This window comes from Panulirus ornatus, chromosome 18, assembly GCF_036320965.1.
Source record: "Panulirus ornatus isolate Po-2019 chromosome 18, ASM3632096v1, whole genome shotgun sequence".
Classification (NCBI taxonomy): Eukaryota; Metazoa; Arthropoda; class Malacostraca; order Decapoda; family Palinuridae; genus Panulirus; species Panulirus ornatus.
In genome coordinates this window covers 54360404-54386654 of record NC_092241.1, presented here as the reverse complement: position 1 = coordinate 54386654, position 26251 = coordinate 54360404, and the positions used below count along the sequence as shown (strand labels likewise).

The following is a 26251-nucleotide window of genomic DNA, read 5'->3' as shown; positions in this document are numbered from 1 at the left end:
CATTGGATTAGTGTTTATATTGATGGAGAGCTAGGTGGTGTCCAGAATGCAGACAAGAGCATATAATTCAAAAATTCCAAGGGAGTGTAGTTTCTGATGGGTGTATGTCTGGTTGGGTGGAGTTTAAGACTGGATTGGGAGGGTAGTAGTTTAGTTCTTGTCACAAAGATGTGAATACAATTTATCAGTGTTATGTCTGTTTGAGAAGTGAGTTTCTGTACATATCTGTGACTGTTCAGATTGATTTGATGAAGGAACTAGCAGAAAATGATGGTGACTAATTAATAAATGTATGGGGAAAAATTTGGTGGAGATTTGCAGTATTAGAAATATCTTAATATTATATTTGTAATGCCCCACTTTAAAAAGCCCAATTAATGGATATAGAAATAGCACACTGAAATCAAAACCAAGAAGAAATGAGAATCAGTTTATTTATAAATTATTTAATTCATTTACAATAATTTACAACCATACACACTGTTAATGAGATTGGTTTCTGAGCATTTAATACAATTATTTCTATTTTTACATTCTTACACAGCATATTTTTATTCCTTTTCATAGAAAGGTACTGACATCTCGGGATTCATTTTGGTCTAACATCAGGCGGGTTATTATTAAAAACACATCCCACAAAATATGTAATCAGTGAGGAAATACCTGAAGACTCTCCAAATTACCTGAAACATCAACACGGTATGTAATCCCTTAGTCATCGAGAGCTGTCGCTTATGTCCAGATTAGCATAATGATAATAAAAAAAAGCTTCCGAAGACTAAGGGATTTAAACAGTACAACTAACAACCGTACTGTGGAATTTTTCATCAATGATTGTAGTAGATACATGTCAAAATTATTCAACAACATGAATTGTACATTACAAGCATAATTATAGTATGATCACTGATTGCTACTTAATGATGATAGACTACTTAAGAATTTGTCATCCATCCTCCTCCCTTAGCTTCCATTACCACAAATTAAAAGTCTTTATCCAGAGAAGGTCTTCACTTCAGTCATAGTCCTTTACCATATACTGTACATGAGACATCTGGAACTAGATATGAATGAAGGAACAGGGATTGAACTTTTACCACGGGATCAGCCATTGTGAGCCTTGGACATGACTATGATGCAGTTCAGCTCTCCTGTCTACAAAATACCAACTGAATGCATTATATCTTGGCTATCTCAAGCTCAGAATCGCTAAGCACGTCACATTTGGTGAACACAGATGGTGAACAGCAGTAACTGCAATGTACAATTTTTTTATGATTTTTTTAGTCTCAATACAACAATTCAACATTGTTAAAAGTTATTATTCCAAAAAATGCCAAGATGCATTGTCAGAAATATATTAAGTATTTCTCCTTTAAAATTACATGAAAATACACTGCCATGGTGAAAAAAGTTATGAAAATGAGAAGTATTAAGGGTAAGTAAGCAAGGCCTATAATATGTCTGCATTCTGAAATACACTTCCAAACACATCATGTACAACCCCAATGCAGAGTACAAAAACAGCTCATGAAGGACTGTTCATTAATAACCTCAAGTGATATTTCAGAATACATACACTACACTACTCAAGAGGAAAACTTGGGCTAGGTCAGTCAGTCTACATGGAGAGACATGGGCAATTTGAACTTGATTTTGAAAGGATGAAATCGTATACATATAAATTTGATTATGACATGATCTTTTAAAAATCTGTTATATTCAGTAACATTTACCTTTAACTGCTTGAAAATACCTGTGCACCAATTCATTATCCAACTAGTCAGCCTTCCAAAAAAATAGGAGCCAGCTTATATTCTTCATATGCCATCCATTTTTAAGTTTTTCCTTCCCAAAATTTTCCCAATTGTCAGAATTATCATTCATGTACTATATGTATTCACAAAAACAGATATAAGACATAGGCATAAATTAACAAAAGAGGGAAACAGCACTATACACTGGGCAAAGGAGCGTACCAAAAAAGGCGCTAACAAGTAACCATGGAGTCGCATGCATATCACTAAATATAAATAAATACCTGAGGAAAGTGATAGCAATATGTCAGAGCTGCAACCCAAAATATCAAGCTAAATTTCACACAACCTATTACTTGATGTCTACCTGTTATCTTTAGGCTTAGATTGACCTAAAAGATATAAGGATATAAGAAATGTCTCACAATATATCACTGCCATCCTGACTCCTCCTCCTTCTTGACCCCTTGTAATAATGATAATAATAATAATAATAATAATAATAATAATAATAATTGTGATAAATGACAGAGATTATGTGTGTTTTATTCTAAGTGCTACCTCGCCACAGCAGAAGAAAGAAGTAAATAATAATAATGAAAATAATACTAATAATAATAATAATAATGATGGATAATAATCATAATAATAATAATAAAAAATTAAACATGATATCTAATTACACAACTTACAATAATGAAAATAATAAAGAGATCCCTTTGCACTAATTACAATGCAATATAACATAAACCAAACATAAATGCATAACCAGGTATGGTGACCTAAGGCAATGTTCAAAAGTAAGATACAGTGTTTGCTGGACTTTCCCATTAAAATAATTTTCAACAAAAATGAGTTAATCTGAGACAAAAATATCTAATTTCATTTTAACTGCTGGCTCCTCTTAGACTTAAAATATCCAATGAGATGACAAAAATAATTTCATGGTTTTGGACCTTCACACTATGCTATACTTCTCAGAAGAAAGGCTCACATAATATCCACAGTATAAGGAGCATAAGATATATGTGACAATTTCATTTTAGCTACATACTCCTACCTTTTAATAATTCAATAAAAAACAGGTGGACAACCTTGATCAATTTCATGTTACTTGGATGCACTACACAGCAATACTGCACAGCCTTGCAGAGGACTCATTAACAGGACTGAGGAAGGAGTGCAAAAACCTACCTCATGCCAATGTAATGAACAATAAATAATGACCATGGATTCAAAGGATATGAGTCACCACTGCAATTTACTGGGGTACATTATACCATGTACCATCTAAGGAAAACAAAAGACCAAGTTTAGAGTAAAAGCTGCAAGTATGTATGTATGTGTATATATATATATATATATATATATATATATATATATATATATATATATATATATATATATATATATATACTTTTTTATACATATTCGCCATTTCCCGCATTAGCGAGGTAGAATCAAGAACAGATGACTGAGCCTTAGAGGAAAAGTTCTCACTTGGCCCACCTATCTGTTCCTTCTGGAAAAGTAAAACTGGGGGTAGGATTTCCAGTCCCTCGCTCCCACCCCTTTTAGTCATCTTCTACAACACGCAGGTCAATATCCTTTCTCCCCTATCCCATGGGATATACACATTTTTTTATACATATTCGCCATTTCCCGCATTAGCGAGGTAGCGTTAAGAACAGAAGACCGAGTCTTAGAAGGAATATCCTCATTTGGCCCCCTTCTGTGTGTGTGTGTGTGTGTGTGTGTGTGTGTGTGTGTGTGTGTGTGTGTGTGTGTGTGTCAGTGTATTCATGAAAAAACAATTGACCAGGTTATTTTCATAAAGTTTTCATCATTCATTTTCACTGCTAAAATCAAAAGGACAATGTCACCTTACACAGAATATTGATAAGATATTACATGACCATTTACTCATTATGGACAGTCTTTAACTGGAATATACTGATTAAAGATTTCAGAGCTCAAATTTACTCATATTCACCCAAGGAAATCTAGAAAAAAAAGATAGGTTTCTATGTGGGCTGGGGTAAGACAGTTGAAGATCGAGGGTTAGGAGAAATATGAGAGAGGTAGGATGGATGGATGATGAGAGACTAAAGGTGGTCATATGGATAAATTGAAGGAGGAAAGAACTGGGAGAACTGAAAAGAGTGAAACGACAGAGTAAGAAAGATGTTAGATGAGTAGAAAAAGGAAGAAGGCAAAAGTGAATCGAACAGAAACAGAAGAGGGCAAAGGATAGTAGAAGGTGAAAGGAAGAGATTCTCTCTAAATTTTGGCAAAGACATATGTTTTCTATGATGCAGATATATTACAATAAACAGATGGAAGTAACGAGAGTTTAGAACAAGTGGTAGATAATACTGGGAGTGTAACAGAATTGGCAACTTTGAGCACCAAGAGAGTACTCATAATATAGTTTCCTTTACAACTGACACTCACATAACATACCTTTTTAAGTACTAACAGTAGGAGTTCAAAGTTGTCCATCATGTCACATTTGTACCTTGTCTATAATTCTATTCATTGCGGATATGAAAGTAAAAATTACAAGTTGAGTGTATACATATTAACAATTTTGATAATGATTAATGACTTTGTTGTTCATGAGTGTGAATGAAGTATCATTCAGAAACGAACTATCACATAATACTACAAGAAGCCTAGTTGTAGCAACTCAGCACTGCATTACACTTCATAAACTCTTTCCAGAATACATATTCGCTCAATCAAAGTTTGTCTAAAAATCTGAAGAAACTACAGAGCAGCCACCAACATGATAAAAGGTGAACATGAAGAATCAAAACAGTTGCAAATACATGTACAAAACTACAAGTTGGTGCTGTCTTCAGCCTCTCTAATGCTAGGGGCAGTAAGCACAATGACAAATTAAGAATCGGAAGAAATCATAAAATCGCTCATCAAAATAAGTCTTTTATAGCAATTTTAATGAACGGTTAACAGGAATTAAAAATTTATATAAATTACTGATTACTCTGTATACACCAAATGCAAACATACTACTACCAGGAACTAAATGTTCATGTTTCAAATACCTCAAGAGCAGTAAGTCACATTATATGACACAGAGCAAACTGCAACTTTCAGAAACGAGGATAAAACTATCAGCCAAACTTTCAAGGAATCTATCATAATACCACAAAGAACAAAGGTTAACATACCACATATAATATTCAATGTGCTGACTATCAAAATACTCATGCAAAGGTTCACTGAGATTCAAATAGTTATAAAATTCATAAATTACTTTCAAACTAATTATTGCTGAACACATATTAATGGGTAGACAATGTAAAAACCTAATGCCAACATAACTCATTCAAGACTATAAAGATAAAATGCCTTGGCTTACTAACCCTACATCAGCTGAGAGGATGTCAGGTAGCTTCTTCATTACCATAACAAAACTTATGAGAACCAGGAAGTCTGGATTCTTCAGAAAACACACATGCCAACCTGAAGCGCAGCAGACATCACCTTGGTCCTCTACATTGAGATTCTAGACACATAAGCACAACAACACAACTCTCACTGCCTCAAACACAACCAAAACTTCCACTGTCTCTAAAAATCTTTATCCTGCTTATAAATCCTAATTATTACTTTCACCGTACCTTTATGAAAGGTATTTTAGGAATACTATGGACACAGAGAACATACAGTGCACATTGTATGCAAAATTTAAGATAAATTATGATGTAAGTCACCGAATTTACTCAAAATAGTAATTTCCTATTCAGCTTTAAAAATAAACTGAAGCTTCCAACTACAACCACTACAGACATTACAGGCAATTCAAAAAATTTATTCAACATTGAAATAAATATTTTGCAAACCACTATATAACTCCAAATTGCCTAGCTTACCCTTGTTTGAAAGTCAAACATCTTCATGACCTAACGAGCAGGTACTCTAAGTTCACCACAAAATGCTATATCATACATCTGATTGGCTACACTATTTGGTTTTAAACAAATTTATATGCTGCATTTTGAAATGTTTCTCAACCCTAGGTAAACATTGCTTTTCCAATGTCTTTCATAAACTCACTGTGGCTGCTAAGTTTGATGAGGTCATACAAACAATTCTATGAATAGAAGTAAAATCTGAGTAAGAAGAAAATCAGTAAAATGTTGAAAGGGTGGCGGTCCAGCAAACAATTGTCATCTATTTTGGTCCCTGAGCCAACATTATGAAAGTGGTAGAATAAGACGGAAAAAAGGGCATAAATCTATGTAATGATATATATATGGTTCTGATAACTTTAGCACTGACAATAATAATAATAATAATGATAATAATGATAATAATGATAATAATAATAATATTAATAATAATAAAAAATAAATAATCAAAAAAATGAAATCAAAATTACCAGAAAATAACAATGAAAATATAAAAATTAAGATAAAAAGGGGAAAACACAGGTTGGGAAGCTCCCTAAATTCTGCAGGTCGGTGGGTAACAGAACATAATTTAACAATGGTCAGAATAAATTTTCAGTCAAAGCCTGGGCAATTCGTACAAGCATAAAACATGCACACTAAGGTTGTCTGGAATAAGTAAGTCATTAGTTTAGCACCTCTTTCCATAGACCCATTCAGCAGTTAATGAGTGTAAAACTAGTCAACTGCTGTTTGTGACATTTTCCCACAGACCTGCTTAAATCTCACTACATTGTCTACCTGAAGCCCCACATTGCACCAACTGAATGTCTCATTTATGTACCATTGTCGTGGAATGATTACAATTGTCTCTATGGTAGCTACTCACACCTCTAATACATGTGCAACAATGGCATTGGTGATCAGTCTAGTGGAAAGAATCCTTTACGATTCTTTTGACTTACAAATTGCGCTGTAGCAAGCTAATCTCAAAAAAAAAATGAGTGATCTTTCATAGTCATTTTGCTTTAAGTAAAAAAGAAGATAGCACAAACAATGAAAATAAATATATGCTTGAAATTGTTTGCTACAATGCAGTTTTCTGATAGTAGTAAGGGAAAGAGGATGAATTACCACAACATGCACAGGTTCAAGAAGAAAATAACATTGCACAAACAGTTATGAGGGGAGAGAAATGTGACAACTGTTGAAGAATCAGCCATGACTGTGGTAAGAAACTATAATGGTAATAAGTACTGAGAATAATCTTAGCATATATGATGAATGCAAAAAAAGTGACATGTAAGTGGTACAGCACCACCTTTGAAGGGAATGTTCGTGTGCAGACCACCATCAACATTTTTATCAGGTATTATGTAGGAAAGATTGGATGGCGAGGATGGCAGTGTGTATGAAAGAAAAAAAAAAAAGGGGAAAACACCTATACAAAGAGAGAGAAAACAAGTATTAACAAACAAGACTAGAATATATTACATTGTGTGGTAAAAAGAACCACCAAGTACTTGAAACATAAAAAATTTCCAAGTGTGAACCATGTATGAGTGTCGGGCCGAGCACCAACACGTGAGCTGCACGGTCTAGCCAGGCTCTTGCCCAGCCACACGTCCCCCACTCCCTAGTCTGGTTGCCAGAGCTCACCAGAGTACAAAACATCACAGATAAATACAAAAAAAGTCTCTTCAGCATGCATTTGTATCACACAAGAGACGAAATTTAAGCGTATAGGAGGGCCTGCTATATAACTGCACTATTGCCTCTGTTCGTCTCTGTTTTTGTCATGGTTCACTAGCGCACACTAGTGAAGAGCTACATATCACACAAGAACAGATATTGTCTCACAATATCACTGCACGCTGGAGCAACACTTGCCTACCTATAACAAATTACGTAATTAATATTACTGAACAACCAAAATATGTGGCCCCTCAATCGTCAAGAACTACACATAACAGAGATGGGCTCTTTGTGCCACTGTTGTACAATGGTCCATCTTGGGTTATGAGTGGGGTATCACTGGGTACCAGAACCTGAGCATTAGATGTGGCTACTGAGGGCATCATCTCCCCAATGTCTGTCACCCCAGTCATTGTCACATTGGCTCCGCTGGTGGCCATGGCTATGCTGGACTTGGCTGAAGGTTCCACCTGGGACACTCGCACAGTTCCACCAGTGGTAGGAGGCCAGACACCAGCTGGACGTACTTTTACATAGTTGTTGTTGTTATTGTTGTTATTGTTGTGGCACACAGGCCTATTGCTCCAGAAGGGTACGGCAACAGTTGCCACCTGAGGCAAGGGTGAGGGCTGAGTTGGAACCCCCTGGAACCCTTCTGATCCCCCTGGTGATAGGCTTATGGGCAGGGCTGATGAGGGCTGACCCCCTGCCCCAGGAGGTCAGGAGGGTTCTTTCTCTTGTTGTAGAACAAAGGTGGATCTTGCACCTGCAACCCCAGCCTGACCAGACCCAAGCAACTTTAGAGACAGGCCACCACCTCCACCACCAACTGACCCTCCACCACTTTTCCCTTGCACCTGAAGTCGGCTTATTACCTGAAATAAAAAGAAAGATACTAATCCATGTGGAAAAAAATCAGTAGAATTATCTAACCTATACAGCTGAGTCATATGACTTATACAACACAGTTACATTACCTTTTCTTTCCACAAATCCATAATTAACATATGTAAATAAAACTTATTAGGTATAATGATACCCCCTGAAAATCATAGCAAATCAAAAAAGCAACAGGACTACAACTCTTGACAGAGTTATTAAAAGCTTATCATTATATATTTAGCGAGGTCTCCAACAAACTACAACCAAAGTGACATAGTACACATCTGAGCTTCAGCAGGGTGATGAGATCAACTACATGGTCATGACAACAATGGCTGATTGTAATATAAAGGTACTTTCATATTCCTTTCTTTTTTCCAAAAAAAAAATTATTGGAGTCCATTTTCATGCATGCAATGGCAATCACGAATGTGTGTAATTAACTATAAGTAATAACATATATGTGAATGCAGAGAGGGAGCTCAACACTTCTGAGCCCCCATCTCTCAAAGTCTCTTTCCTGTCATACAGCCTTTTGAATTTTCTGCAATCCACTTAAACCCCATAACTGTTTAGTTTGTTGAAATGCTTCCTCATATCCATCCTAACACTGATCTTGCTCTTTATATCCTTCCAAATACAGGTACACCACCGAATTTCTGACAACTGATGGTTTGGCACCTCCTTTAGACTGGACAAAATTACATGAGGGAACTTGAAATTATCGAGGCCACCAGACTAGTTTACTGGGCGACCACAGATGGCACTGTGTGTAGGGCGCACTTATTTTCATTCTTTACACTGCACTTGTTGGTGGTGATACTGCCATTCTATGAGATTCTTAGCTTATTTGCTTAAATCTAACCCTAGCTATGGCTTCTAAGACACATGAGAGTGTCAGTCATGGTGTCAAACGTAAGCACCAGTCCATATCAATCCAAGATAAAGTAGAACTGTCAAAAAAAATGGACTGTGGTGTTTCGGTGTGTAAGCTGTGTGACATCTACAGTACTGGTTCAACTGTTTATGATATAAAGAAGCAAGGGAGAAAATATATTGAAAATCTATGCTGACAGCAATTCCAAGAAGCAAGTGACGATAAGATAAACTATGAAAGATGGTAAGAGCACTGAGCACGATTGAGTGATGATGGAATGGTTTCCACAGCGTCGGAGTGATGGATTGAACTTGTCAGGTAGCATGATAATGGACCAGGCTAAGTTGTTCCATAAAGACCTTAAATTACAACATGAGTGTGACTATGGAGTAGGATGGCTTCCAAGATTCAAGAAGTGTCATGGGATTTCCATGAATAAAGTGTGCAGAGAAAAGCGGCCTGCAAATCACGAAGGAACTGCCTAGTATGTGGACAAATTTGCAAAACTTGTAGCAGACGAGCACCTCAGTCCTGAGCAGGTGTATAATGCAGATAAAACTGCATATTCTGGCAATGCACACCTAGGAAAACACTAACAACAGAAGATGAAGAAGACCCCACAGGATTCAAACAATCTAAGGACAGACTTACCATCTCAGGGTGCTCAAACATTTAATATATGTTTAATTTAAATTTCTAGCAGTCCATGGTATACTTTAGACACATGGGAGATGTATAATTAGTGGGTTAGAGGTGTGTTGATGAATTTCATTACGTGACCACAGTTGGTCCGGCAAAATGGTTAATCCGGCAAGGCTTTGGAACCAAGAGTGCCAGAAAATCAGTAGAGTACCTGTACTAGCTTCCTGTTATAACCTCCTATCCCTGGACTGATTCTCCGTTGACTTCAAATACCTGTTCTAGCTTGAGAAACTGACCCTCGTACTTTAGAAGGTGATTACCATGTCCTTTTTATCCTCCTTCCCTCCAAAACTGGTATGCTAAGGGCTTCCTTCCTCTTTCTGCAACTCATACCATTCAATTTTTGATAAGTGTAATCCTCACTTAATTCATTTGGATATTTTCCACCCCTTCTATCTGTTTCTTCAGGTGAAAAGACTAGAGAAATGGGACATCTGACTCTGTTCATATATATGCTGTATATATCTTTCTGTATATCTCTGTATCCATATGCTTGACAGAAATTCTGAATAAATTTCAATTCCTAGCCACACTATCCACTTCACATGGTCTTCTGGTGAGAAATGCTACACAGTATGTCAACACCAGGGTTCCTCTCACTGCTTGATTCTTCTAACTTGTTACTCCCAATATGGCAGTTGTAGTCTGGTCTGTTCAATTCTTCCCACTTTCATTACTTTATAAATGCCAAGATGGTGACAGAGCTCATAAACCGCAGTTGAAGTTTGACGGCCTCGAAAACTCTTTACTTTTCTTACCAACCCACATCTCTCAAAATTTTGAATACCATAAACACATACATAATCAAGGGTGATTCCTTCCCAACAAGTGAATGTTTCAAACAGTAACAAAGACAAGTGTTGCTAACAAGTAAATCCAGTGGGAACCCACTTCATACCCTTTCCAAGTTGGAAAAAGCTTCCCTAACAAGTGCTCCTGCATTGATTGATAGCTATAAATCCACTGAACTGACTGAGTCTGTGAAATCTATAGAGTTCTAGATTCTACCTAATGGCTGTTCAGTGCTTTTAGGAATAAAAAAGTTATCTAAAAACTAAAACATATTTACATTATATAGAATTATCTATATTAGCTTCCTTTCAAATATTCATCAGTCTATTTACATTAGCCTGAAGTTCTAAGCATTCTCCAGTACTTACTTTCCTCCATCATCGTTATATAATTCATTTTTGATCCTAAAACTACTAGATTTTTGGCATTCAATTTGCACACATTCCATGTTAATGCTGTCACTGCAGGTACAATATATTGGGGCACATTTCCTCTCTATTAAGTGATTGTGAGGCAACAAAGTAAATCAACAAAGAACTGTCACAAAACAGCAATTCTTGTTGAGGAAGGAATGCCATATTTCAACATCCATTTTTATCTTTTACAGATTTTCGTGCTTTTGGGCTTCCAAGTCCCATCTAGCTTATCATTCAAGTTAACCTTTTCTGATCCCAGCCTTGGAATCAAGCTTCACTGCCAATTCACGTACCCCGTGGGATGTGAGCAATTACTCACATTTTCCTGCTCTGTAACCCTCTCATTGTAGTGAGCTTCTAAACATGCACCCACCTCCTGTGCATCAAATTTTTATAAGTTGAAAATAAAAATATACATATTTGCAGGAGAGACATGAACCCAACCTGAGTGATGGACACATATGACACATTCCTGACATTTACTCCCCATACACCAAACATCATCAACAAACTAAATGTCCTCAAAGCATATAGCAGTACCAGTTTTGGACAAGAAAAAGAATCCCTTAGTATAATCTAAAAACACTTCATCTGCTCCACCCTAAACTATATACCCTTGGGTACCTATTTAGTCATCCACCCTAACAAAGCAAACAACAAAATTGAAAACCACAAAAATGAAGGTTCCAGGAACAATCACCAGTTGCACTGCAACCACGAACATTCAATCCATGCACACACAAAAAAAAATACTTCCAAAACAATCTCACTCTAACATCCTTGGAAACAAGCACCACCCAAACCGCATCATAACCAAATACCAAACCCCAGGAAGAAACAAAAACCTCACCCTTGTTTCACATTTCACCAATATATATTACCAGATCTCCCATTCCCTAACAAACACTAACCAACTGCCATGCTAACCTAGTCTTAAAACTCCATTCCAACAGTCACACACCCATCTGATACTACACTCCCTAGACACACAAGTTACACTTCCTCATCTGTGTTCTGAACACCACCTATCTCTACATTACAAACACTAAATCAACACATTACTGGACCCCTCACACCTAACCTATACTTCCACCTGAAGACAGGAAACACTTAACCCTTCATTGTTTTGCACATACCCCTCAAAGATACACATAAATAGCATTGTCACACTACTTGTGGTCACACCCAGAGGAAGTGGCCAGTTTCCAGTGAGCTACGGGAGCCCTATAATTAGATTCTTGCAGCAAAGAGGTAAGAAAAGGTATATATATGCCTTTTATCTTCACATTCCTGCCCCATGATTCCTGTCTATTGGGTCACTTAAGAAGCTGGCCACAACCACCCAACATGACCACAAGGTAAAAAAGAGTGGTGATGTGTGCACACCTTAGTGGGGTTAGCAAAGGATAACCAAGGAGTAGGTGTTATCTGCAGTGTGAAAGTTGCATCAAAGGCACAAAAGATCTTGTGATAGGTTGAAACAGTGCTTGTACAAAACGCTGGGGAGTTGGTATCAAGAATGTAAACTGGTTTGTTGAGTGTTGTTTCAGATGGGTTTATTTCTAGTGGAGTGGAGTTTACGACTGGGTTGCCAATAGGAATGCTTCCATGATTTAGCCAAAAGTGGGGTGAATTATGAACTCAATATAATGATGAAAAGCTCAGAAAGAGTTTACGTAAAAATAAATTAATTCTTAGAAAACTTAACACTTTTTGAGAAAATTCATGTTAAACTGAATCCCTAATACTGCTCAAATTCTCATGAAACTGACCACAGCCACTCTAGAGATGTAAATTGCCACTAAGATTTCAAATTAGCCAACTGGCCAGTGTTTTATGTGAAAGTTTATCATGTTGTCAAGGCCTTTACCAGGAGAGTTCTGCAGTTTTAATTGCATTGCTTGTATCACAGTGGGAGGGTGAAGAGAAGGTGGACAGTTGTTTCAGGATGGATTTCATGTACATTTTTTGGGACTTTCCAATTTAGGTGTGAGCTTAGTTTCTGGCTAATTTTTAAGTAGTTTCTTATAAGTATAATTGTTTTCACTGGGAGAAAGGATTTTATTGGAATGGGTCAAGACTGTTTTATAAGTGGGGGCTGGATTGGTGCAGCAAGTGTGGATCTTCGTAAACATGTGCCAAAGTTGGGTGCTGTGGGTTTTGTGGTTCCTTTAGTTGAAGATGGAGTGTGTTTTCAATTTTTTGTCAGTGATCACATTAGTGATGGTGTATTTTAGAGTTTGGATCTGTTCTCTGATTTCCAATGATAGTGAATGATTCTGTCTGAGCTGGTTTCTATGCTTTTTGAGATATGTAACTTGTGGGGAAATGACTGGGTTTTATTGCTTTTTATTTCCTTGTGATATGTGCTTTTTGCTTGCATATACATTTATTTTATTTTTTCTTTAGAGGAAATGAAAGGGTCAAAATAACTGAATATACATATATATACATATATACATATATGTTGAATGTGTTTGATGATAGAGTGGCAGATATAGGGTGTTTTGGTCGAGGTGGTGTGCAAAGTGCGAGGGTTAGGGAAAATGATTTGGTAAACAGAGAAGAGGTAGTAAAAGCTTTGCGGAAGATGAAAGCCGGCAAGGCAGCAGGTTTGGATGGTATTGCAGTGGAATTTATCAAAAAAGGGGGTGACTGTATTGTTGACTGGTTGGTAAGGTTATTTAATGTATGTATGACTCATGGTGAGATGCCTGAGGATTGGCAGAATGCATGCATAGTGCCATTGTACAAAGGCAAAGGGGATAAGAGTGAGTGCTCAAATTACAGAGGTATAAGTTTGTTGAGTATTCCTGGCAAATTGTATGGGAGGGTATTGATTGAGAGGGTGAAGGCATGTACAGAGCATCAGATTGGGGAAGAGCAGTGTGGTTTCAGAAGTGGTAGAGGATGTGTGGATCAGGTGTTTGCTTTGAAGAATGTATGTGAGAAATACTTAGAAAAGCAAATGGATTTGTATGTAGCTTTTATGGATCTGGAGAAGGCATATGATAGAGTTGATAGAGATGCTCTGTGGAAGGTATTAAGAATATATGGTGTGGGAGGCAAGTTGTTAGAAGCAGTGAAAAGTTTTTATCGAGGATGTAAGGCATGTGTACGTGTAGGAAGAGAGGAAAGTGATTGGTTCTCAGTGAATGTAGGTTTGCGGCAGGGGTGTGTGATGTCTCCATGGTTGTTTAATTTGTTTATGGATGGGGCTGTTAGGGAGGTGAATGCAAGAGTTTTGGAAAGGGGGGCAAGGATGAAGTCTGTTGGGGATGAGAGAGCTTGGGAAGTGAGTCAGTTGTTGTTTGCTGATGATACAGCGCTGGTGGCTGATTCATGTGAGAAACTGCAGAAGCTGGTGACTGAGTTTGGTAAAGTGTGTGAAAGAAGAAAGTTAAGAGTAAATGTGAATAAGAGCAAGGTTATTAGGTACAGTAGGGTTGAGGGTCAAGTCAATTGGGAGGTGAGTTTGAATGGAGAAAAACTGGAGGAAGTAAAGTGTTTTAGATATCTGGGAGTGGATCTGGCAGCGGATGGAACCATGGAAGCGGAAGTGGATCATAGGATGGGGGAGGGGGCGAAAATTCTGGGAGCCTTGAAGAATGTGTGGAAGTCGAGAACATTATCTCGGAAAGCAAAAATGGGTATGTTTGAAGGAATAGTGGTTCCAACAATGTTGTATGGTTGCAAGGCGTGGGCTATGGATAGAGTGGTGCGCAGGAGGATGGATGTGCTGGAAATGAGATGTTTGAGGACAATGTGTGGTGTGAGGTGGTTTGATCGAGTAAGTAACATAAGGGTAAGAGAGATGTGTGGAAATAAAAAGAGCGTGGTTGAGAGAGCAGAAGAGGGTGTTTTGAAATGGTTTGGGCACATGGAGAGAATGAGTGAGGAAAGATTGACCAAGAGGATATATGTGTCGGAGGTGGAGGGAATGAGGAGAAGAGGGAGACCAAATTGGAGGTGGAAAGATGGAGTGAAAAAGATTTTGTGTGATCGGGGCCTGAACATGCAGGAGGGTGAAAGGAGGGCAAGGAATAGAGTGAATTGGAGCGATGTGGTATACCGGGGTTGACGTGCTGTCAGTGGATTGAATCAGGGCATGTGAAGCGTCTGGGGTAAACCATGGAAAGCTGTGTAGGTATGTATATTTGCGTGTGTGGACGTATGTATACACATGTGTATGGGGGTGGGTTGGGCCATTTCTTTCATCTGTTTCCTTGCGCTACCTCGCAAACGTGGGAGACAGCAAAAAAAAAAAAACATATTGTCCTCAAACATCTCATTTCCAGCACATCCACCCTCCTGCGCACAACTCTATCCATAGCCCACGCCTCGCAACCATACAACATTGTTGGAACCACTATTCCTTCAAACATACCCATTTTTGCTTTCCGAGATAATGTTCTCGACTTCCAAACATTCTTCAAGGCTCCCAAAATTTTCGCCCCCTCCCCCACCCTATGATTCACTTCCGCTTCCATGGTTCCATTCGCTGCCAGATCCACTCCCAGATATCTAAAACACTTTACTTCCTCCAGTTTTTCTCCATTCAAACTTACCTCCCAATTGACTTCACCCTCAACCCTACTGTACCTAATAACCTTGCTCTTATTCACATTTACTCTTAACTTTCTTCTTTCACACACTTTACCAAACTCTGTCACCAGCTCCTGCAGTTTCTTACATGAATTAGCCACTAGCGCTGTATCATCAGCGAACAACAACTGACTTACTTCCCAAGCTCTCTCATCCACAACAGACTTCATACTTGCCCCTCTTTCTAAAACTCTTGCATTCACCTCCCTAACAACCCCATCCATAAACAAATTAAACAACCATGGAGACATCACACACCCCTGCCGCAAACCTACATTCACTGAGAACCAATCACTTTCCTCTCTTCCTACACGTACACATGCCTTACATCCTCGATAAAAACTTTTCACTGCTTCTAACAACTTGCCTCCCACACCATATATTCTTAAAACCTTCCACAGAGCATCTCTATCAACTCTATCATATGCCTTCTCCAGATCCATAAATGCTACATACAAATCCATTTGCTTTTCTAAGTATTTCTCACATACATTCTTCAAAGCAAACACCTGATCCACACATCCTCTACCACTTCTAAAACCACACTGCTCTTCCCCAATCTGATGCTCTGTACATGCCTTCACCCTCTCAATCAATACCCTCCCATATAATTTACCAGGAATACTCAACAAGCTTATACCTCTGTAATTGGAGCACTCACTCTTATCCCCTTTGCCTTTGTACAATGGCACTATGCAAGCATTCCACCAATCCTCAGGCACCTCACCATGAATCATACATACATTAAATAACCTTACCAACCAGTCAACAATACAGTCACCCCCTTTTTTGATAAATTCCACTGCAACACCATCCAAACCTGCTGCCTTGCCGGCTTTCATCTCCAGTAAAGCTTTTACTACCTCTTCTGTGTTCACCAAATCATTTTCCCTAACCCTCTCACTTTGCACACCACCTCGACCAAAACACCCAATATCTGCCACTCTATCATCAAACACATTCAACAAACCTTCAAAATACTCACTCCATCTCCTTCTCACATCACCACTACTTGTTATCACCTCCCCATTAGCCCCCTTCACTGAAGTTCCCATTTGCTCCCTTATCTTACGCACTTTATTTACCTCCTTCCAAAACATCTTTTTATTTTCCCTAAAATTTAATGATACTCTCTCACCCCAACTCTCATTTGCCCTCTTTTTCACCTCTTGCACCTTTCTCTTGACCCCCTGACTCTTTCTTTTATACCTCTCCCACTCATTTGCATTTTTTCCCTGCAAAAATCGTCCAAATGCCCCTCTCTTCTCTTTCACTAATAATCTTACTTATTCATCCCACCACTCGCTACCTTTTCTAATCAACCCACCTCCCACGCTTCTCATGCCACAAGCATCTTTTGCGCAAGCCATCACTGCTTCCCTAAATACATCCCATTCCTCCCCCAATCCCCTTACCTCCTTTGTTTTCACCTTTTTCTATTCTGTACTCAGTCTCTCCTGGTACTTCCTTACACAAGTCTCCTTCCCAAGCTCACTTACTCTCACCACTCTCTTCACCCCAACATTCTCTCGTCTTTTCTGAAAACCCCCAACAAATCTTCATCTTCCCCCCTACAAGATAATGATCAGACATCCCTCCAGTTGCACCTCTCAGCACATTAACATCCAAAAGTCTCTCTTTCGTACGTCTATCAATTAACACGTAATCCAGTAACGCTCTCTGGCCATCTCTCCTACTTACATATGTATACTTATGTATATCTCGCTTTTTAAACCAGGTATTCCCAATCACCAGTCCTTTTTCAGCACATAAATCTACAAGCTCTTCACCATTTCCATTTGCAACACTGAACACTCCATGTATACCAATTATTCCCTCAACTGCCACATTACTCACCTTTGCATTCAAATCACCCATCACTATAACCCGGTCTTGTACATCAAAACCACTAACACACTCATTCAGCTGCTCCCAAAACACTTGCCTCTCATGATCTTTCTTCTCATGCCCAGGTGCATATGCACCAATAATCACCCATCTCTCTCCATCAACTTTCAGTTTTACCCATATCAATCCAGAATTTACTTTCTTACACTCTATCACATACTCCCACAACTCCTGATTCAGGAGTAGTGCTACTCCTTCCCTTGCTCTTGTCCTCTCACTAACCCCTGACTTTACTCCCAAGACATTCCCAAACCACTCTTCCCCTTTACCCTTGAGCTTCGTTTCACTCAGAGCCAAAACATCCAGGTTCCTTTCCTCAAACATACTACCTATCTCTCCTTTTTTCTCATCTTGGTTACATCCACACACATTTAGACACGCCAATGTGAGCCTTCGAGGAGGATGAGCACTCCTCACGTGACTCCTTCTTCTGTTCCCCTTTTAGAAAGTTAAAATACAAGGAGGGGAGGGTTTCTGGCCCCCCGCTCCCGTCCCCTTTAGTCGCCTTCTATGAAACGTGAGGAATGCGTGGGAAGTATTCTTTCTCCCCTATCCCCAGGGATATATATATATATTCTGAGTACAGAATGTAAAAAGGTGAGAACAATGGAAGTAAGGGGAGTGGGGGAGGAATGGGATGTATTTAGGGAATCAGTGATGGATTGCGCAAAAGATGCTTGTGGCATGAGAAGAGTGGGAGGTGGGTTGACTAGAAAGGGTACTGAGTGGTGGGATGAAGAAGTAAGAGTATTAGTGAAAGAGAAGAGAGAGGCATTTGGACGATTTTTGCAGGGAAAAAATGCAATTGAGTGGGAGATGTATAAAAGAAAGAGACAGGAGGTCAAGAGAAAGGTGCAAGAGGTGAAAAAAAGGGCAAATGAGAGTTGGGGTGAGAGAGTATCATTAAATTTTAGGGAGAATAAAAAGATGTTCTGGAAGGAGGTAAATAAAGTGCGTAAGACAAGGGAGCAAATGGGAACTTCAGTGAAGGGCGCAAATGGGGAGGTGATAACAAGTAGTGGTGATGTGAGAAGGAGATGGAGTGAGTATTTTGAAGGTTTGTTGAATGTGTTTGATGATAGAGTGGCAGATATAGGGTGTTTTGGTCGAGGTGGTGTGCAAAGTGAGAGGGTTAGGGAAAATGATTTATTAAACAGAGAAGAGGTAGTGAAAGCTTTGCGGAAGATGAAAGCCGGCAAGGCAGCAGGTTTGGATGGTATTGCAGTGGAATTTATTAAAAAAGGGGGTGACTGTATTGTTGACTGGTTGGTAAGGTTATTTAATGTATGTATGACTCATGGTGAGGTGCCTGAGGATTGGCGGAATGCGTGCATAGTGCCATTGTACAAAGGCAAAGGGGATAAGAGTGAGTGCTCCAATTACAGAGGTATAAGTTTGTTGAGTATTCCTGGTAAATTATATGGGAGGGTATTGATTGAGAGGGTGAAGGCATGTACAGAGCATCAGATTGGGGAAGAGCAGTGTGGTTTCAGAAGTGGTAGAGGATGTGTGGATCAGGTGTTTGCTTTGAAGAATGTATGTGAGAAATACTTAGAAAAGCAAATGGATTTGTATGTAGCATTTATGGATCTGGAGAAGGCATATGATAGAGTTGATAGAGATGCTCTGTGGAAGGTATTAAGAATATATGGTGTGGGAGGCAAGTTGTTAGAAGCAGTGAAAAGTTTTTATCGAGGATGTAAGGCATGTGTACGTGTAGGAAGAGAGGAAAGTGATTGGTTCTCAGTGAATGTAGGTTTGCGGCAGGGGTGTGTGATGTCTCCATGGTTGTTTAATTTGTTTATGGATGGGGTTGTTAGGGAGGTAAATGCAAGAGTTTTGGAAAGAGGGGGCAAGTATGAAGTCTGTTGGGGATGAGAGAGCTTGGGAAGTGAGTCAGTTGTTGTTCGCTGATGATACAGCGCTGGTGGCTGATTCATGTGAGAAACTGCAGAAGCTGGTGACTGAGTTTGGTAAAGTGTGTGGAAGAAGAAAGTTAAGAGTAAATGTGAATAAGAGCAAGGTTATTAGGTACAGTAGGGTTGAGGGTCAAGTCAATTGGGAGGTGAGTTTGAATGGAGAAAAACTGGAGGAAGTGAAGTGTTTTAGATATCTGGGAGTGGATCTGGCAGCGGATGGAACCATGGAAGCGGAAGTGGATCATAGGATGGGGGAGGGGGCGAAAATTCTGGGAGCCTTGAAGAATGTGTGGAAGTCGAGAACATTATCTCGAAAGCAAAAATGGGTATGTTTGAAGGAATAGTGGTTCCAACAATGTTGTATGGTTGCAAGGCGTGGGCTATGGATAGAGTGGTGCGCAGGAGGATGGATGTGCTGGAAATGAGATGTTTGAGGACAATGTGTGGTGTGAGGTGGTTTGATCGAGTAAGTAACGTAAGGGTAAGAGAGATGTGTGGAAATAAAAAGAGCGTGGTTGAGAGAGGAGAAGAGGGTGTTTTGAAATGGTTTGGGCACATGGAGAGGATGAGTGAGGAAAGATTGACCAAGAGGATATATGTGTCGGAGGTGGAGGGAACTGAGGAGAAGAGGGAGACCAAATTGGAGGTGGAAAGATGGAGTGAAAAAGATTTTGTGTGATCGGGGCCTGAACATGCAGGAGGGTGAAAGGAGGGCAAGGAATAGAGTGAATTGGAGCGATGTGGTATACCGGGGTTGACGTGCTGTCAGTGGATTGAATCAGGGCATGTGAGACGTCTGGGGTAAACCATGGAAAGCTGTGTAGGTATGTATATTTGCGTGTGTGGACGTATGTATACACATGTGTATGGGGGGTGGGTTGGGCCATTTCTTTCATCTGTTTCCTTGCGCTACCTCGCAAACGTGGGAGACAGCAAAAAAAAAAAAACATATTGTCCTCAAACATCTCATTTCCAGCACATCCACCCTCCTGCGCACAACTCTATCCATATCCCACGCCTCGCAACCATACAACATTGTTGGAACCACTATTCCTTCAAACATACCCATTTTTGCTTTCCGAGATAATGTTCTCGACTTCCAAACATTCTTCAAGGCTCCCAAAATTTTCGCCCCCTCCCCCACCCTATGATTCACTTCCGCTTCCATGGTTCCATTCGCTGCCAGATCCACTCCCAGATATCTAAAACACTTTACTTCCTCCAGTTTTTCTCCATTCAAACTTACCTCCCAATTGACTTCACCCTCAACCCTACTGTACCTAATAACCTTGCTCTTATTCACATTTACTCTTAACTTTCTTCTTTCACACACTTTACCAAACTCTGTCACCAGCTCCTGCAGTTTCTTACATGAATTAGCCACTAGCGCTGTATCATCAGCGAACAACAACTGACTTACTTCCCAAGCTCTCTCATCCACAACAGACTTCATACTTGCCCCTCTTTCTAAAACTCTTGCATTCACCTCCCTAACAACCCCATCCATAAACAAATTAAACAACCATGGAGACATCACACACCCCTGCCGCAAACCTACATTCACTGAGAACCAATCACTTTCCTCTCTTCCTACACGTACACATGCCTTACATCCTCGATAAAAACTTTTCACTGCTTCTAACAACTTGCCTCCCACACCATATATTCTTAAAACCTTCCACAGAGCATCTCTATCAACTCTATCATATGCCTTCTCCAGATCCATAAATGCTACATACAAATCCATTTGCTTTTCTAAGTATTTCTCACATACATTCTTCAAAGCAAACACCTGATCCACACATCCTCTACCACTTCTAAAACCACACTGCTTCCCCAATCTGATGCTCTGTACATGCCTTCACCCTCTCAATCAATACCCTCCCATATAATTTACCAGGAATACTCAACAAGCTTATACCTCTGTAATTGGAGCACTCACTCTTATCCCCTTTGCCTTTGTACAATGGCACTATGCAAGCATTCCACCAATCCTCAGGCACCTCACCATGAATCATACATACATTAAATAACCTTACCAACCAGTCAACAATACAGTCACCCCCTTTTTTGATAAATTCCACTGCAACACCATCCAAACCTGCTGCCTTGCCGGCTTTCATCTCCAGTAAAGCTTTTACTACCTCTTCTGTGTTCACCAAATCATTTTCCCTAACCCTCTCACTTTGCACACCACCTCGACCAAAACACCCAATATCTGCCACTCTATCATCAAACACATTCAACAAACCTTCAAAATACTCACTCCATCTCCTTCTCACATCACCACTACTTGTTATCACCTCCCCATTAGCCCCCTTCACTGAAGTTCCCATTTGCTCCCTTATCTTACGCACTTTATTTACCTCCTCCCAAAACATCTTTTTATTCTCCCTAAAATTTAATGATACTCTCTCACCCCAACTCTCATTTGCCCTCTTTTTCACCTCTTGCACCTTTCTCTTGACCCCCTGACTCTTTCTTTTATACCTCTCCCACTCATTTGCATTTTTTCCCTGCAAAAATCGTCCAAATGCCCCTCTCTTCTCTTTCACTAATAATCTTACTTATTCATCCCACCACTCGCTACCTTTTCTAATCAACCCACCTCCCACGCTTCTCATGCCACAAGCATCTTTTGCGCAAGCCATCACTGCTTCCCTAAATACATCCCATTCCTCCCCCAATCCCCTTACCTCCTTTGTTTTCACCTTTTTCTATTCTGTACTCAGTCTCTCCTGGTACTTCCTTACACAAGTCTCCTTCCCAAGCTCACTTACTCTCACCACTCTCTTCACCCCAACATTCTCTCTTCTTTTCTGAAAACCCCCAACAAATCTTCATCTTCCCCCCTACAAGATAATGATCAGACATCCCTCCAGTTGCACCTCTCAGCACATTAACATCCAAAAGTCTCTCTTTCGTACGTCTATCAATTAACACGTAATCCAGTAACGCTCTCTGGCCATCTCTCCTACTTACATATGTATACTTATGTATATCTCGCTTTTTAAACCAGGTATTCCCAATCACCAGTCCTTTTTCAGCACATAAATCTACAAGCTCTTCACCATTTCCATTTGCAACACTGAACACTCCATGTATACCAATTATTCCCTCAACTGCCACATTACTCACCTTTGCATTCAAATCACCCATCACTATAACCCGGTCTTGTACATCAAAACCACTAACACACTCATTCAGCTGCTCCCAAAACACTTGCCTCTCATGATCTTTCTTCTCATGCCCAGGTGCATATGCACCAATAATCACCCATCTCTCTCCATCAACTTTCAGTTTTACCCATATCAATCCAGAATTTACTTTCTTACACTCTATCACATACTCCCACAACTCCTGATTCAGGAGTAGTGCTACTCCTTCCCTTGCTCTTGTCCTCTCACTAACCCCTGACTTTACTCCCAAGACATTCCCAAACCACTCTTCCCCTTTACCCTTGAGCTTCGTTTCACTCAGAGCCAAAACATCCAGGTTCCTTTCCTCAAACATACTACCTATCTCTCCTTTTTTCTCATCTTGGTTACATCCACACACATTTAGACACGCCAATGTGAGCCTTCGAGGAGGATGAGCACTCCTCACGTGACTCCTTCTTCTGTTCCCCTTTTAGAAAGTTAAAATACAAGGAGGGGAGGGTTTCTGGCCCCCCGCTCCCGTCCCCTTTAGTCGCCTTCTATGAAACGTGAGGAATGCGTGGGAAGTATTCTTTCTCCCCTATCCCCAGGGATATATATATATATTCTGAGTACAGAATGTAAAAAGGTGAGAACAATGGAAGTAAGGGGAGTGGGGGAGGAATGGGATGTATTTAGGGAATCAGTGATGGATTGCGCAAAAGATGCTTGTGGCATGAGAAGAGTGGGAGGTGGGTTGACTAGAAAGGGTAGTGAGTGGTGGGATGAAGAAGTAAGAGTATTAGTGAAAGAGAAGAGAGAGGCATTTGGACGATTTTTGCAGGGAAAAAATGCAATTGAGTGGGAGATGTATAAAAGAAAGAGACAGGAGGTCAAGAGAAAGGTGCAAGAGATGAAAAAAAGGGCAAATGAGAGTTGGGGTGAGAGAGTATCATTAAATTTTAGGGAGAATAAAAAGATGTTCTGGAAGGAGGTAAATAAAGTGCGTAAGACAAGGGAGCAAATGGGAACTTCAGTGAAGGGCGCAAATGGGGAGGTGATAACAAGTAGTGGTGATGTGAGAAGGAGATGGAGTGAGTATTTTGAAGGTTTGTTGAATGTGTTTGATGATAGAGTGGCAGATATAGGGTGTTTTGGTCGAGGTGGTGTGCAAAGTGAGAGGGTTAGGGAAAATGATTTATTAAACAGAGAAGAGGTAGTGAAAGCTTTGCGGAAGATGAAAGCCGGCAAGGCAGCAGGTTTGGATGGTATTGCAGTGGAATTTATTAAAAAAGGGGGTGACTGTATTGTTGACTGGTTGGTAAGGTTATTTAATGTATGTATGACTCATGGTGAGGTGCCTGAGGATTGGCGGAATGCGTGCATAGTGCCATTGTACAAAGGCAAAGGGGATAAGAGTGAGTGCTCCAATTACAGAGGTATAAGTTTGTTGAGTATTCCTGGTAAATTATATGGGAGGGTATTGATTGAGAGGGTGAAGGCATGTACAGAGCATCAGATTGGGGAAGAGCAGTGTGGTTTCAGAAGTGGTAGAGGATGTGTGGATCAGGTGTTTGCTTTGAAGAATGTATGTGAGAAATACTTAGAAAAGCAAATGGATTTGTATGTAGCATTTATGGATCTGGAGAAGGCATATGATAGAGTTGATAGAGATGCTCTGTGGAAGGTATTAAGAATATATGGTGTGGGAGGAAAGTTGTTAGAAGCAGTGAAAAGTTTTTATCGAGGATGTAAGGCATGTGTACGTGTAGGAAGAGAGGAAAGTGATTGGTTCTCAGTGAATGTAGGTTTGCGGCAGGGGTGTGTGATGTCTCCATGGTTGTTTAATTTGTTTATGGTTGGGGTTGTTAGGGAGGTAAATGCAAGAGTTTTGGAAAGAGGGGCAAGTATGAAGTCTGTTGGGGATGAGAGAGCTTGGGAAGTGAGTCAGTTGTTGTTCGCTGATGATACAGCGCTGGTGGCTGATTCATGTGAGAAACTGCAGAAGCTGGTGACTGAGTTTGGAAAAGTGTGTGGAAGAAGAAAGTTAAGAGTAAATGTGATTAAGAGCAAGGTTATTAGGTACAGTAGGGTTGAGGGTCAAGTCAATTGGGAGGTGAGTTTGAATGGAGAAAAACTGGAGGAAGTGAAGTGTTTTAGATATCTGGGAGTGGATCTGGCAGCGGATGGAACCATGGAAGCGGAAGTGGATCATAGGGTGGGGGAGGGGGCGAAAATCCTGGGGGTCTTGAAGAATGTGTGGAAGTCGAGAACATTATCTCCGAAAGCAAAAATGGGTATGTTTGAAGGAATAGTGGTTCCAACAATGTTGTATGGTTGCGAGGCGTGGGCTATGGATAGAGTTGTGCGCAGGAGGATGGATGTGCTGGAAATGAGATGTTTGAGGACAATGTGTGGTGTGAGGTGGTTTGATCGAGTAAGTAACGTAAGGGTAAGAGAGATGTGTGGAAATAAAAAGAGCGTGGTTGAGAGAGCAGAAGAGGGTGTTTTGAAGTGGTTTGGGCACATGGAGAGAATGAGTGAGGAAAGATTGACCAAGAGGATATATGTGTCGGAGGTGGAGGGAACGAGGAGAAGAGGGAGACCAAATTGGAGGTGGAAAGATGGAGTGAAAAGGATTTTGTGTGATCGGGGCCTGAACATGCAGGAGGGTGAAAGGAGGGCAAGGAATAGAGTGAATTGGAGTGATGTGGTATACCGGGGTTGACGTGCTGTCAGTGGATTGAATCAGGGCATGTGAGACATCTGGGGTAAACCATGGAAAGCTGTGTAGGTATGTATATTTGCGTGTGTGGACGTATGTATATACATGTGTATGGGGGGGGGGGTTGGGCCATTTCTTTCGTCTGTTTCCTTGCGCTACCTCGCAAACGCGGGAGACAGCGACAAAGCATGTTTACCCCAGACGCTTCACATGCCTTGATTCAATCCACTGACAGCACGTCAACCCCTGTATACCACATCGCTCCAATTCACTCTATTTCTTGCCCTCCTTTCACCCTCCTGCATGTTCAGGCCCCGATCACACAAAATCCTTTTCACTCCATCTTTCCACCTCCAATTTGGTCTCCCTCTTCTCCTCGTTCCCTCCACCTCCGACACATATATCCTCTTGGTCAATCTTTCCTCACTCATTCTCTCCATGTGCCCAAACCACTTCAAAACACCCTCTTCTGCTCTCTCAACCACGCTCTTTTTATTTCCACACATCTCTCTTACCCTTACGTTACTTACTCGATCAAACCACCTCACACCACACATTGTCCTCAAACATCTCATTTCCAGCACATCCATCCTCCTGCGCACAACTCTATCCATAGCCCACGCCTCGCAACCATACAACATTGTTGGAACCACTATTCCTTCAAACATACCCATTTTTGCTTTCCGGGATAATGTTCTCGACTTCCACACATTTTTCAAGGCTCCCAAAATTTTCGCCCCCTCCCCCACCCTATAATCCACTTCCGCTTCCATGGTTCCATCCGCTGACAGATCCACTCCCAGATACCTAAAACACTTCACTTCCTCCAGTTTTTCTCCATTCAAACTCACCTCCCAATTGACTTGACCCTCAACCCTACTGTACCTAATAACCTTGCTCTTATTCACATTTACTCTTA

General features: G+C 40.2%; 1 protein-coding gene across 2 annotated transcripts in view; it reads right to left on the bottom strand.

Annotated features, from left to right (window-relative positions):
• Positions 1-416: 416 nt before the first annotated feature.
• LOC139755109 (uncharacterized) overlaps positions 417-26251 on the bottom strand; it is a 99958-nt gene continuing 74123 nt past the window's right edge. For both annotated transcript variants that reach the window (XM_071673242.1, XM_071673243.1), the window contains one exon: positions 417-8244. In XM_071673242.1, coding sequence (XP_071529343.1) covers positions 8089-8244 — 156 coding nt within the window. In that variant the 3' untranslated portion in view covers positions 417-8088. The remainder of the gene's footprint in view (positions 8245-26251) is intronic.